The sequence below is a fragment of the Rhinopithecus roxellana genome, chromosome 10 (assembly GCF_007565055.1).
Source record: "Rhinopithecus roxellana isolate Shanxi Qingling chromosome 10, ASM756505v1, whole genome shotgun sequence".
NCBI lineage: Eukaryota > Metazoa > Chordata > Mammalia > Primates > Cercopithecidae > Rhinopithecus > Rhinopithecus roxellana.
In genome coordinates, this window is record NC_044558.1 from 98,302,807 (window position 1) to 98,317,183 (window position 14,377).

General features: G+C 45.8%; 1 protein-coding gene across 2 annotated transcripts in view; it reads right to left on the reverse strand.

Annotated features, from left to right (window-relative positions):
* Positions 1-14,377, reverse strand: part of BTBD11 (BTB domain containing 11) — a 366,318-nt gene that overhangs the window by 26,237 nt on the left and 325,704 nt on the right. For both annotated transcript variants that reach the window (XM_030939355.1, XM_010375422.2), the window contains one exon: positions 13,398-13,576. In XM_030939355.1, coding sequence (XP_030795215.1) covers positions 13,398-13,576 — 179 coding nt within the window. The remainder of the gene's footprint in view (positions 1-13,397; positions 13,577-14,377) is intronic.

A 14,377-nucleotide genomic window follows, 5' to 3' on the forward strand; every position in this document is an offset into this window, starting at 1 on the left:
ACACTAGGAGTTAAGTGTGACACCAACAGTCAGCAAGGAAGTGGGACCTCAGTCCTACAGCCACAAGGAACTGAATTCCACCCAAAACATCTGAATGAGCTTGGAAGCAATTCTTCCCCAAAGCCCCCAGACAGGAACACAATCCTGCTGACTCCTTGATTTTGCCCTTGAGATCCTAGGCAGAGAACTGAGCTGGGTCTCACTGCACCCAGATTTCCAATCCAGAGAAACCATGAGATAATAAATAGGTGTTGCCTTACGCCTCTGAATTATGGTCATTTGTTACTGCAGCAATAGAAAACTAACACATCTCATCTAAAGTTTACATCTATTGAACTATACTTCATCACCTCTGTAACCCAGAGTACCAGACACATGGTGGACATTTGATAAGAACTGGCTGATCATAAAAAAGATAAGACTTGTTATCTGCAAAAATGCTTTGTACAGACTGTATTATGAATGTTAGGGATAAGTCTCACTCGTCTACACCAGGGTGTGTCTCATGCATCTTGCTGGTGAATCAGCTCCCATCTAATCAACTCTGAGTGAAGTAATAAAAACCTGTTTCTTGGATTCTTGTGCCCTTCAGAGAGGCCTGTAGAGTCTGTAGACTCTTCTGCACGTTTTTCTTTTTTGGCAGACAGTGGTGGTGGTTTGATTCGATTCAGGAGGTATTGATTAAACATGGAAGAGGTGTCCTGCAGTGTGAAAGGCACTCTTTTGGGGCCACAGAAGTAGGCAAAGCAAGACCCCTCCTCCGCTGGAACTCACAGTTGACCTCTTTCTAACTTCAATGTGTAGTGTATCACCTGAGAACGGAAATATAAGGGCTGGCCATGCTTGTTCCGAATGGACAATCTTCAAATACGTAACAATGGTCATAGGGAGGTGCAACTCCCCACTTTTCAGTGGAGGGCATTGCATGCTCACTGCATTCCACAGAAGACAGTATGGAAAGAGGGGAAGAGAGGAAGATTACAGTAGAGAAACTTGACAAACACTGCCTCAGTCAGGTGGCCCAGGTCAACAACAATAGTGATAACTCACCTTGATGGAATGTGCCCTTGATAAGATGTCTTTCTCTCTGGGGTTTCCCTCTGAAAAATCCATAACCCCAGTCTAATCATGAGAAAGACGTCAGGCATATTCCACTAGGGGGGCAGCCTACACAATGCTTGACCAGTACTCCTCAAAACTTTCAAGGTCACCCCAAACAAGGAAAGACCGAGGCACTGCCTCCATCAGGAGGAGCCTAAGAGAAATGATGACGAAGTGTAATGTGGTATTCTGGATGGGATCCAGTAGCAGAATAAGACACCAGGTACAAACTAAGGAACTCTGGCTATTTCTCAAAGAACTACAAATAGAGCTACCATTCGACCCAGTAATCCCATTACTGGGCATATACCCAAAGGAAAATAAATCATTCTACCCAAAAGACACCTGCACTCACATGTTCATTGCAGCACTATTCACAATAGCAAAGACATGGAATCAACAAAGGTGCCCATCAATGGTGCACTGGATAAAGAAAACGTGCTACATATATACCATGGACTACTATGCAGTCATGAAAATGAATGAAATCATGTCCTTTGCTGTAACATGGATGCAGCTGGAGGCTATTATCCTAAGTGAATGAAAGTAGAAACAGAAAACCAAATACCCCATGTTCTCACGTGTAAGTGGGAGCTAATCACTGCGTACACATGGATATAAAACTGGGAACAAGAGACACTGGGGACTCCAAAAGAGTGAGGAGAGAGAGAGGGAAGGAGGCAAGGGCTGAAAAGCTACCCATTGGGGCCTATGTTCACTATTCGGGTGACGGATTCAACTGAAGCCCAAACCTCAGCATCATGTGGTATATCCATGTAACAAACCCACACATAAACCCCGTGAATCTAAAACAAAAACAAAAACAAAACCCTAAGAAACTCTGAATAAGGTATGGATTTTAGCTCATAATAATGTATCAATATTGGTTCATTATTTATAACAAATGTACCTAGTAATATAGCCTATTAATCATAGGGAAAAGTGAGTGAAGAGGTATATGGGAACTCTCTGTACTATCTTCTCAATTTTTCTGTAGATCTAAAACTGGGCCTAAAAAAAAAATCTATTTTAAAAACCTTGTGTGGTGGTGCATGCCTATAGTCCCAGCTGCTTGGGAGGCCAAGGATTGCTTGAGCCCAGGAGCTCCAGGCCAGCCTAGGCAACACTGCGAGACCCTGTCTTTAAATTATTTTTTTTTTTTTTAATTGGCTGGGCGTGGTGGTGCATGACTGTGATCCCAGCTATTCGGGAGGTTGAGGTGGGAGGATGGCTTGAGACCAGGAGTTTGAGGCCAGTCTAGGCAACATGGCAAAATCCCACCTCTAAAAATAAATTTAAAAAAAACTTCCTACCATGGAAATATGATTATAATGAAAGCACTAGAAGTTCAGAAGAGCAAAGGAAAGAGGGAGAGTGGAAGCTTAAACTGGACATCGGGGGCTCCCTACACTTCATCCAGTCATTCCCCAGAGGTTTAGGGAATGTTTCCCCATGCACTAAGCTACATATTCATTCATTCATTCATTCATTCATTCATTCATTCATTCATTCTCCAAATATTTATTGAGCATCTACTAAATACCAAGCACTGGCTGGTCCCCGGGAGTTGGACATTGTGCAGAGGATTAGGGGGCTATGCCAAATGTTGGCACCAAAGATGCTGCCTTTTGCGAGGCTTTCTTGCTGCTTTCTAGCCACTTCTTTTTCAAGGAACAGAATCCTAAGAGAAAACTTCCTGCTGCATCCTTGAATCTGTCCATGTTTGTGGAGGTGTCTGCCCTGTGCCCTTCCCAGTGCTCCTCATCCAGGCAGTGGAGCACCAGTGTCATTTGTCCTGGTTACCTGGGACCCAAAATGATTGTGAACTCCAGGAGGGCCCTCTGAGGGTGAGGGGTGGCATCATTCCTATCAGGTGACTGCTGTCAGGGGTGAGATCCATGGGTCAGGGGGGTCAGACTGGGATGAAAAGCTGGGTTATCCGATGGGTTTGGTAAGTCCTGGACCAAAACCCAAAGACAATGGAATGGAAGCAACCAAACTTGAGGCTCATTCCATTCTGGCAGTGGGAATAGGTGGTGGTTGTGCTGGGACAGATGCCTGGATTCTCTGAGCAGCACATTTAAGCACAGTGCTTCAGGCCAAAGGGATGACTGGCTGCAGTCTCAGGGCAGCAGGCCAGTTGGTCTTCACATGCTGAGTCTGACCTGGGAGGCCAGGACGAGTCCGGGAGGATGGGTGGGTGGGGGTGGGGCCAGGCCTGAGGACACAATCCCTGGTTAGTGCATGCTATTGGCATGCCGCTGGGTATACCTGCCATTCAAGTCTCTCACGGAAAATTCTAGATGTGCAGATGGAGTAAATTCAGGTCCCCTGGACTCAGAACTGTGTGACCATATAAAAGAACTAAAGCGGAGTGAAGCAAAATTCTTTTTTTTTTTTTTTTTTTCTGAGACAGGGTCTTTCCCTGTTGTCCAGGCTGGAGTGCAGTGGTGCAACCAGCTCATTGCAACCTTGACCTCCTGGGCTCAAGTGATTGTCCCACCTCAGCCTCCCAGGTAGCTGAGACTACAGGTGTGCGCCACTATGCCCAGCTAATTGTGTGTGTGTTAGTGTGTGTGTAGACGAGGTCTCAGTATGTTGCCCAGGCTGGTCTTGAACTCCTGGGCTCAAGAGATCCTCCTGCCTCAGCCTCTCGAAGTGCTGGGATTACAGACGTGAGCCACCATGCCTGACCTTGCAAAATTCTTTATAGCATGGTTGCCAGGAAACTCTCCTGAGATGGAGTCCTGTGGATTTTGGGGGTGACATCTTTCCTCTTCTCCTTTGACTCCACTCTTCTCCTAAAAAGATGTGGAAATACTTTCTTATCTTCTGAAAGGAGCACTAAGATTAACCCCAAAGGTCCTTTATAGGTGGCTCAGGCTGGAGTTCTATGTGTTGGTAAAAATATAAACAATGGGATGAGGTGGCGTGGGTCCCAGTCCTGACCCTTCACTCACTAGCTCTGTGGCCTTGGGAAAGTTACTCAGCTTCTCTGGGCCTTGGTGTTCTTTTCCAAAGAGGATTAAAAATACTTGCTTGATGAGGTTGCTATGAGGGCTAAAAGACAACATATCACCATACGCTGTTAGGTTGAACTAAAATAAAGTGCCGCTATTTGATCATTTTTAATCCCTAAACAGCAATGTACCATAGTTGAACCTCATTCCTTTTTTTAAGATGTCATAAAATTCATGGCAGATTTTAAGAAAAGGAAAAAAAAAGCCCTCCTTATTAAATGTACACATCCATCTTAAGACCTGTTTCAAATGGAGAAATGCTCAATTGTGAAAAAAGCTGTTCTCAGAATCAAGAGAAAGTAGAATTACTGTTACTTTTGGGGACACTGACAGCAAGCTCTCTGTCTCAATCCACATCAAGGAACTCACTTTGGCTGGGCGCGGTGGCTTGCGCCTATAATCTCAGCACTTGAGGAGGCTGAGGCAGGGGGATCACCTGAGGTCAGGAGTTCAAGACCAGCCTGACCAACATGGTGAGACCCTGTCTCTACTAAAAATACAAAAAATTATCCAGGCATGGTGGCAGGCGCCTGTTAATCTCAGCTACTTGGGAGGCTGAGACATGAGAATCTCTTGAACCTGGAAGGCAGAGGTTGCAGCGAGTCGAGATTGCCCCACTGCACTCCAGCCTGAGTGACGAGCAAAACTCCGTCTCTCCCCGCCCGTCGCCCTCCCCCCAAAAAAAGACCTACCTCTACAGATGGCTCCCTTGTGGAGCAGGCTAGGCTGCATTGTGAGGGGTGAGCACACCTGGAAAGGTGGAGACAGGTGGAGGGTGGGCTACGAGCCCCAGAAGGATCCCAGCAAGATCCTCGGGCCCTGAGTGCAGCACTCATCTTACTGCTATTGTGCAGTCACACATCTACTTTGATATGTCCTTTCCACTCATGGCAAGTGATGTAGAGTATCGACTTATGGTAGTAATATGTTTCAAACACATTTAAGAAAAAGATCAAGTAAATAATAAACAGCATCGATGGTAGTTTTACCTACTTCATGCTTTCTTTAAGTAGTACTTTTTCCAGGTCTGGAAAACATTCTGACAGCAGGATTCAGATGACTGGACTAGGAGAATCACTGGGCTAGATGATTTCCAAGGTTCCTCCCAATGCAGATGCTAGAGGCCCATGACGGTACCTGACTTGGGACCGTCTTCCCACTGAAAGAAGTCACCATGGCTGCAGGCCATGTCTGCTTCTGCCCTTAAAGGGGATGACGCTGTCATTCCACAGTGAGATGTGCACTGCAGGGAAAATCCTGAAAGGGAGCCGAGTGAAGGGTGACCTCACAGTTAAAAGCATGGGTTTTGTATCTGGGTCAGGATCCTGGCTCTGCAGGGTGACCCACTCTTGGGCCTCAGGGCCATCATCACTAACATAGGAATAAAAATACAACTGCCTGCTTCCCAGGAGATGATGAGTAGAAAGTGCCTAGAATGGCACCTGGTACACAGTGATCATTTCCATTAGATCCGTGTCCAGGCTTGAGTGCCTGGGGCCGGTCACTTCCTAAGCACAGGTCCTGACCGAGAAAAGGGAGGCCAGAGGGATGGTGAAGAACTGAGTGAGGAGAGGGGAGGGAGTGAAGAAACGAAACAAGGAGGTGAGAAAGACAGGCCCAATCAGTTGCTAAACACAAACTTGTCCCTGGGGTCAACAAATTAAGAATTTTTAGCAAACTGTTTTACTAACTCTTATTTTAAAAGGTTTTGAATACACACTGTGACTTTCCTCTCTTAGATGGTTGGACTGTAGTTTTGTGTAGAACTGGGAATGTCTCAGTTGACTTTCTTTTTTATAATTAATTTTTGTTTGTTTGTTTGTTTTTGAGACGGAGTCTCGCTCTGTCACCCAGGCTGGAGTGCAGTGGCGCGATCTCGGCTCACTGCAAGTTCCACCTCCCGGGTTCACACCATTCTCCTGCCTCAGCCTCCCGAGTAGCTGGGGGACTACAGGTGCCCACCACCATGCCTGGCTTTTTTTTTTTTTTGTATTTTTTAGTAGAGACGGGGTTTCACCGTGTTAGCCAGGATGGTCTTGATCTCCTGACTTTGTGATCCACCTGCCTCTACCTCCCAAAGTGCTGGGATTACAGGAGTGAGCCACTGTGCCCGGCCTTTTTTTTTTTTTTTTTTTTTTTTTTGAGATGGGGTCTTGTGATGTTGCCCAGGCTTGTCTCAAACTCCTGGACTCAAGTGATCCACCTGTCTTGGGTCCCAAATCAGATGACTTCTTGAGCTGTTTGATATTTTTGGGATCTGATCCTATGTCTATTTGGTAGTTGTCATTTTGTTCATGGTTAATTATTACAGAGGTAGAGGCAAAAAGAGATTGGACCATTCCTTAGAGGCTTTATGGATCCCATTTACTATTATTTTTTCTGCTTACATGGATGTTTTTGCTTTTGGTGACATGGACAGTCACTGTCCAACTGGGGGCTTTGCAAACAGACTCACTTCTTTGAGGGTGCCTGAGATCCCAGATGGTTTAAGAAGATGACAATAAAACCCAGCACTTTGGGAGGCCGAGGCAGGCAGATCACAAGATCAGGAGATCAAGACCATCCTGGCTCACACAGTGAAACTCCATCTCTACTAAAAATACAAAAAAAATCAGCCGGGCATGGTGGTGGGGACCTGTAGTCCCTGCTACTCAGGAGGCTGAGGCAGGAGAATGGTGTGAACCTGGGAGGTGGAGCTTGCAGTGAGCCTAGATCATGCCACTGCACTCCAGCCTGGGCGACAGAGGGAAACTCCGTCTCAAAAAAAAAAGAAAAAAAAGATGATGACAATAGTACACAGTGGTCAGACTGATTTTTTTTTTTTTTTTTTTTTTTTTGAGATGGAGTCTCGCTCTGTCGCCCAGGCTGGAGTGCAGTGGCCGGATTTCAGCTCACTGCAAGCTCCGCCTCCCGGGTTTACGCCATTCTCCTGCCTCAGCCTCCCGAGTAGCTGGGACCACAGACGCCCGTCACCTCGCCCGGCTAGTTTTTTGTATTTTTTAGTAGAGACGGGGTTTCACCGTGTTAGCCAGAATGGTCTTGATCTCCCCACCTCGTGATCCGCCCATCTCGGCCTCCCAAAGTGCTGGGATTACAGGCTTGAGCCACCGCGTCCGGCCAGATTGATCTTTTAAAAACACATGATTACTTCTGCTTCAGGAAGATGTAATAGACATACTTTTCCCTAATCCTTTTGCAAAGTGCAACTAAAAACCCTGGACATTATATATAAAAGAAACATAAGAAGACTTTAAAAGGTAGAGAGAAGATGGCAGACAACCTAGGGAGCTTAGGACTGGAGGAGCAGCACAGTGGTGGTTTCACTGGACTTCCTTTTTGCCTTATCATCCCATACTTGACATTGAAGAAGCTGCAACTGACGGCACAGATGGGGAAAAAACCACAACAAAAGCCTGTTCTCTGTAGCCAAAGGACCACTAAAGGGATAGCCTAGAAGGCAGAAAACTTTTAGATAATAGCTGCTCTACTCCAGCCAAACAGCACAGAAAACCTATGGACTCACCTTGCCAGCAAAAGTCAAGTGGGAAGCCTAGACTTCTACCCTTGCCAGGCTGCAACACGGCACCCCTGAAACTCCACCGAGATGGTGTCATTGAAGGTCAAGCAGGGAGCCAGGACCTTTATCCCCACCAGCCAGTAAAGAGCCTTGGCCCAACCCCCTGACACCCAGGTGTCAGTGGAGACCCAGGGAGCCTGTGTTCCCCTCTCACCCAGCAGTAATGAGGCATCTCTCCCACTCCCTGCTGGGGTGGTGTCACAGGACACCACTGGAGAGTCAGACTCTTACCACTGCCCAGTAGTCATGAGGCCACCCTCACCACATGTCAGAGAAGACCACGTGGGGGCCAGAACACTTACCTGCTCCCGCCTATCCCGAATAACTAGCCCCTAACTTGGGTACCAACATAGGCCAAGTAGGGGAACCTGGATTTCTACATCCACCTGGCAATAATGAGGTGACAGCCACTCTTCCCCTGTCAGAACAGTGTCAGAGAAGGTCAACTAAAGCAGAAGGTCTAAATAAGATCAAGAGCCTCAGAAAACATCCAGATTTCAATCAAAGACCACTCGTAATACCATGGACCAAGAAGATTTTCAAGTGAATGAATAAAAACATAAATCAATGCCAGCATCAAGATAGCAGGATGAAAAGACAAGCTACAGAGTTGGAGAAAATATTTGCAAACTGCATATCTGACAAAGGACCAGTATCTACTATACATAAAGAACAATCAAAATTCAACAGTAGAAATGCAAACATTTAGAACACAGGCTTAAGACACAAAGAGACATTTCACTTGAAGAGAATATACAAATGGTGGACAAGCACATGAAAATATATTCAACATCATTAGACATTTAGGGAAATGCAAATTAAAACTACAATGAGATATCACTACATACCTATCGGAATGGCTAAAATGAAAAATAGTGACAACATCAAACAGTGAGGATATGGAGAAACTGAATTACTCAGTCTTTTCCAGTGGGAATGTAAAAGGGTACAGTCACTTTGGGAAACAGTTTGGCAGTTTATTTAAAAACCAGACATGCAACTACCATAAAACCAAGCAGTTGTACTCCTAGGCATTTATACCAGAGAAATGAAGATAGTCACACAAAAACCTGTGCATAAATGTTTGTAATAGCTTTACTTGTGATAGCCTAAAACTGGAAACAACTCAGATGTCCTTCAACAGTTGCGTGCTTAAGCAAACTGGGGTACATCTATTCCATGGAATACTACGCAGCAATGAAAAGGAACAAGCTGTGGATACATGCAACATCCTGGATGATCTTCAGAGAATTATGATAAGTGACAAAAGTCCAATCTCCAAAATTACATACTGTATGATTCCATTTAAATCACATTCTTTAAATGACAAAATTAGAGAAATGGAGGCTAGGTAGGGGCTGATGGGTGGAGGCAGGAGGGAAGCGGGTGTGGTTCTAAAAGGGCAACATGAGGAATCCTTGTGGTGATGGGAATTTTCTGCATGTTGACAATCATGTCACTATGTTGGTTGTGATATTTTACCATAGTTTTATATTGCTGTTGGGAGAAACTGAGATCCCCCTGTGTAAATGGCACACAGGAATCTCTCTGTATTACTTTTTACAACTGCATGAATCTACAATTATCTTAAAATAAAAAGTTTAAAAACAGAAACATTTTAAGTTTTGAGTTTTTCATCACAAAATGAAAATCTTAAAAACTTAAAAAAAAATTTAAAAAAACCCCCACAGATCACACTTCGCCCCCATCTAAAACCTCTCTTGTCGTGTCCCATTCATTGCACACAGAAGAAAACCCAAACTTTCCCTGGCCCAGTGCAATCTGATTTTTATCTCCTACACTTTTTCCTTTGAGCACACAAACATGTTCCTACTAGGAGCCTAATCACCTGCAGTTCTCTTACGTGGAATGCTTTTGCCCCAGATCTCTGCACAGTTGGAAGCTTTTCCTCACTTAGGTGGTTGTTCAAATGCCACTTTCTCAGGGAAAACTTCCTGACCATTTTGTCTAAGTTAGACCTCACCAGCCCCACCCCCAGAGACCATAATGGTCCAATTTCATTTTGTAAACACTGATCATGCTCTGACTCTGTTTTGTTGATTTATTTTCTTGCTTCCTATCAGTAAGCTCCAGGAGGATAAAGAACATGTCTGTCCCATCACCACGGTAGTGCCTGGAACCAAGTGGGCACTCCTGAGTATCTCTTGATTATGCCTAGAGGAATTATATGTTAGAAAAATAAGCTAGAGGCCAGATATGGTGCCTCATGCCTGTAATCCCAGCACTTTGGGAGGCCAAGGCAGGTAGATCACCTGAGGTCAGGAGTCCGAGACCAGCCTGGTCAAAATGGTGAAACTCTGTCTCTACCAAAAATACAAAAAGTAGCCAGGCATAGTGGTGGGTGCCTGTAATCCTAGCTACTTAGGAGGCTGAGACACGAGAATAGCTTGAGCCTGAGAGGCAGAGGCTGAGAGGCAGAGGTTGCAAGGTTGCAGAGAGCTGAGATCATACTACTACACTCCAGCCTGGGCAACAGAGTGAGACTTTGTCTCAAAAAAAGAAAAAAAAAAAAAAAAAAAGGGGCCGGGCACAGTGGCTCACACCTGAAATCTCAGCACACTTTGGGAGGCCAAGGCAGGCAAATCAGGAGGTCAAGAGATTGAGGCCATCCCAACCAATGTGGTAAAACCCTGTCTCTACTAAAAATACAAAAATTAGCTGGGAGTGGTGGCACGTGCCTGTAGTTCCAGCATACTTGGGAGGCTGAGGCAGGAAAATTGCCTGAACCCAGGAGGCAGAGGTTGCAGTGAGCTGAGATTGCACCACTGCACTCCAGCCTGGGCAACAGAGCCAGACTCCATCTTAAAAAAAAAAAAAAAGAAAAAGAAGTTGGGAACTCTTTTTAAACAGATGTATTTAAAAAAATGAATATATTGTTCTGCTCCTGGGGAAGTGTGGAGATGCTGAATTCATTTGAAGTTCAAATTTAGAAGCAAGAACATAGAAGCAGATGTGCGGTCAGATTTCAAGTATGGTTTGAGTGAGCACAAACCAAGAATGGTGGCAGGAATATGCCTCATTTTACAGGACAGCTGTTTCTAAAAATTGACCATAAAGTGGATTTATTGGCAATAATCTATTCACTACTCTGATAAAACAAGATGTTTGGCCAGAAGCAGTGGCTCACACCTCTAATCCCAGCACTTGGGGAGGCTGAGATGGGAGGATTGCTTGAGATCAGGAGTTCGAGATCACCCTGGCCAACATGGTGAAACCCTGTTTCTACTAAAAATACAAAAATTAGCCAGGAATGGTGGTGCATGCCTGTAATCCCAGCCACTTGGGAGGCTGAGACACGAGAATGACTTGAACCTGTGAGGCGGAGGTTGTAGTGAACCAAGATCATACTGCTGCACTCCAGTCTGGGCGACAGAGCGAGACTTTGTCTTAAAAAAGAAAAAAAAAAAAAAGATATTTGTTTGGACAAACATTTGAACAGGAATCCTAGTCCAACAGGAGACTGTCTTCTCAACTTGGAATTTCTCTGTCATCATCTCTCTCCAGTTTTTCTTTTGACCATAAGAATGTCCGCCGTGCTTGGGGAATGGGTGACTTCACCCTGCAGGCTCCGGGAAACTGATTTCCTCTTTAACCTCCCCCGGGCCCATGGTCAGTTCATGTGATGTGTAAAGCCACATTTTACCAGTAGGGGATGCCATTGAACCTCCTGTAAAAGCAAAACATCCTTCACTGCCTCCCTCCTCTTGAGACACCACGATGCCCAGTTAATTTTTGTATTTTTTGTAGAGATGGAGTTTCATCATGTTGTCCAGGCTAATCTCGAACTCCTGGGCTCAAGTAATCCTCCCACCTCGACCTCCCAAAGTGCTGGGATTATGGGCATGAGCCACCGTACTCAGTCAACCTGATTTTCAAATGACTGACTATTAAACAATGGGAGCACCCACCACTTCTGTGAATGGAGGGTAGTTTGTACGCTGCCCTGTAGATTCTTATAATCATGGGTTCAGGTTCTGAGAACTATTTCCTATCTAATGAGCTGTCCAAGTCAAATGCACTGTGGCTCCAGGCAAAACAAAGTGTGGCGTTAGACATCGGGAGAGTGGCGGCCCTTTGGGGGATAGCAGCAGAGCAGGGCGAGAGGGGACCACTCGGGTGCTAGTCATGTTCCATTTCTTGGTCTGGATGCGGATTGAACAGTTTGTCTATCTTATGAAAATTCATTTGGCTGTGTAGTTATGAGCTGGGCACTTTTCTGTACATATGTCATACTTCAAAGTAAAGTTTTAGAACGCACAGTTTAGGTTTACTTAATAAACTGAATGTCTCAATAAATTCTGGAACTCCCAGTATAGCCTGAAGAAAAGTTAAAAACAACAAACAGACAAAGAAAACCTCAAAAATGATTGAACACCAGACCCTGGGAACAGACCCAGCAATGTTTCTCATTAAGACAGTTTCTTAGGTGATTTCAGGTGAAAGCCTCTTTATTCATTTACTTATTTTTAAGTCGGGCAGGGAGTTTGGTTTTGAAATGCTTCCAGCAGGTTTTACTCCTCATGGACTCGCTGAAGCTTGTTATCCTAGGCCTGATGCACCTGCTCCCATTTGGGGTCCTGGTGGGTCTTGACCTTAAGCACAAATCCAGCCTGCAGATGGCCCAGGGACACCGGGCTAAGGACAGGTGCTAATGAGAACACCTAATGGGACTTGCTTTCCACCCGAGGCCCAGAGCTCCGAAAGCAGAGATGCTGTGTTGCTGCCTCCTTACTGAAGGGCTGTCTCTGCTGTGTGGAGGAAGCAGCCCCATGACTCTCTAATGCCCCATGGACAATCACGCAGCCCAGTTTGGCAGGGGGACCCACACTGCCCTTTGGTTCAGAGGCCAATTTCCACTGAGACTTCCCAGGCTCCGTGGTAGACCCCAGAGTTCCACAAAGGCTGTTCTGGGGCAAAGAGGTGAGAGGGCTGGTGCTGGGGTCCTGCGGGGACTGGAGTGTCTAGAGAGCATCACAAAACAACCCCAAAGAGATTTTTAAGAATTAATATTGTAATAGTTGAAAGGCTGGACTACTGTTAGGAAGAGGCTGCATTTCCCTGTTGCTGGGGATATAGGCATCAGCAGGGGTAAATCCCAAGAGGTCAGAGCTAGGTTCATTTGACCCTCTCGATCTGAAAAGCCTTCTCCCAGGGCCTGGTTTTCCAGAAACCTCAGCAGGGTCTGTGTTCTATTTATCCAGAAAGCTGCACCCATTTCCCTCATCCTACCGATTCCTATCGTCCATCCTGACATGGTCTAGTCTCAGCACCTCAGGGGGGCCCACCCTCCCATTACTCCCTCCTGAACTCCCACACCTCTCCTAGCCTGCACCCCCAAATTTAATACTGTCTTATCAACTGTCTCATAATGCTGTTGGGGCACACATGTTGGTATCATCTTTCTAGCTCTTCTGCAAGTTCCTTGAGTTAGAAGGTATCTAAGCTGTCCATGTGCCCATGTGCCCAAGTGTCTCAGCTCATGCAGATGCTCAGCAAGACAGCCGCCCTGCAAATGAGTGCACAGGTAGCTTTCGTCTGCTGGGGTACATTCGCCACTGGGTGCTATGACCGTACTGATCCCACTCAAAGGGGAACACCAGGCTAAAATACCGTTCAGATCTGGGAACCTCCGGCTATGTTCTCTGCCGATGACCACAACAGCCTCAAACCCCACATACCTTGCTGGCTTTCAGGATCTCAAACATCAGGGGCAGGCCTTGGGTCACGAGCTCCTCAGTGTATTCCTCCTCTTGAATGGTCTTAAACTCCTTTAACAAGCACTGGATGAGAGGCCTGCGGTGCTGCTGGAAGGCAATCCGCAAAGACTCCAGCCATGTGTGTAGAGTCCATGGGACGCCTGGAGCAGGGAGAGGAGCCAGGGAAGGTGGCAGGGGAGGAGGAGAGAGAGGGGAAAGGCAGAAAACAACCAGAGGAGTAGGCAAGTTTTTATCTGGAAGTTGGCTTTTCCCTAGGACATTACTAAATGACGAGACCAAGGGATTGACTTTCAACGAATAGAACAAGTGTAGGTTTTTTCCAAAGACCTGCAAAAGTTGAAATTAAAGGTCATAATTTAATTCCCTCAACTATGGGTGTCCATCTCTGCATGCTACTCATATTATTAGGGGCTGCATTTCACAAGATATAATCATCGTGTAGCCTATTGGAATTATTATGCATGCTACTTATGCATATTCCGTACTTCTGGATCCTGAGCGCATAAGCTCCATCCCCTCTACTTACTGGGGAAAGAAGCTCAGTGGGGAGATGAGTCTTGCCCAGGATTAAAGAGTGGATGTGCCCAAGGATCTGGAACACATCCATGCCCAGATGAGAGCTTAGAGCTGGTGAAACCCATTGGTGGACTTCACCATTTACAGCTCTGGCTAAGACAGATATTTATACCCGAATAAGAAGACATGGGAGGATATTCCTGCTGCTCCTCTGTGCAAAACAACATTTCCATCTGCAGGTACTTCATCAGGTCTTCCTCCTTTAACAGGGGCTCTCCAGCAGCTGATTGCTATAATTTGCCTCTCCCCTCTCATGCAGAGGCACAGACTGAGGAGGAATCTCGCTACTGTTTATAACAAGTAGCCCATTCAGAATCTTGAGCTTCACAATCATGCAAAATGGACTCCCAGGGCAATAGCACAAA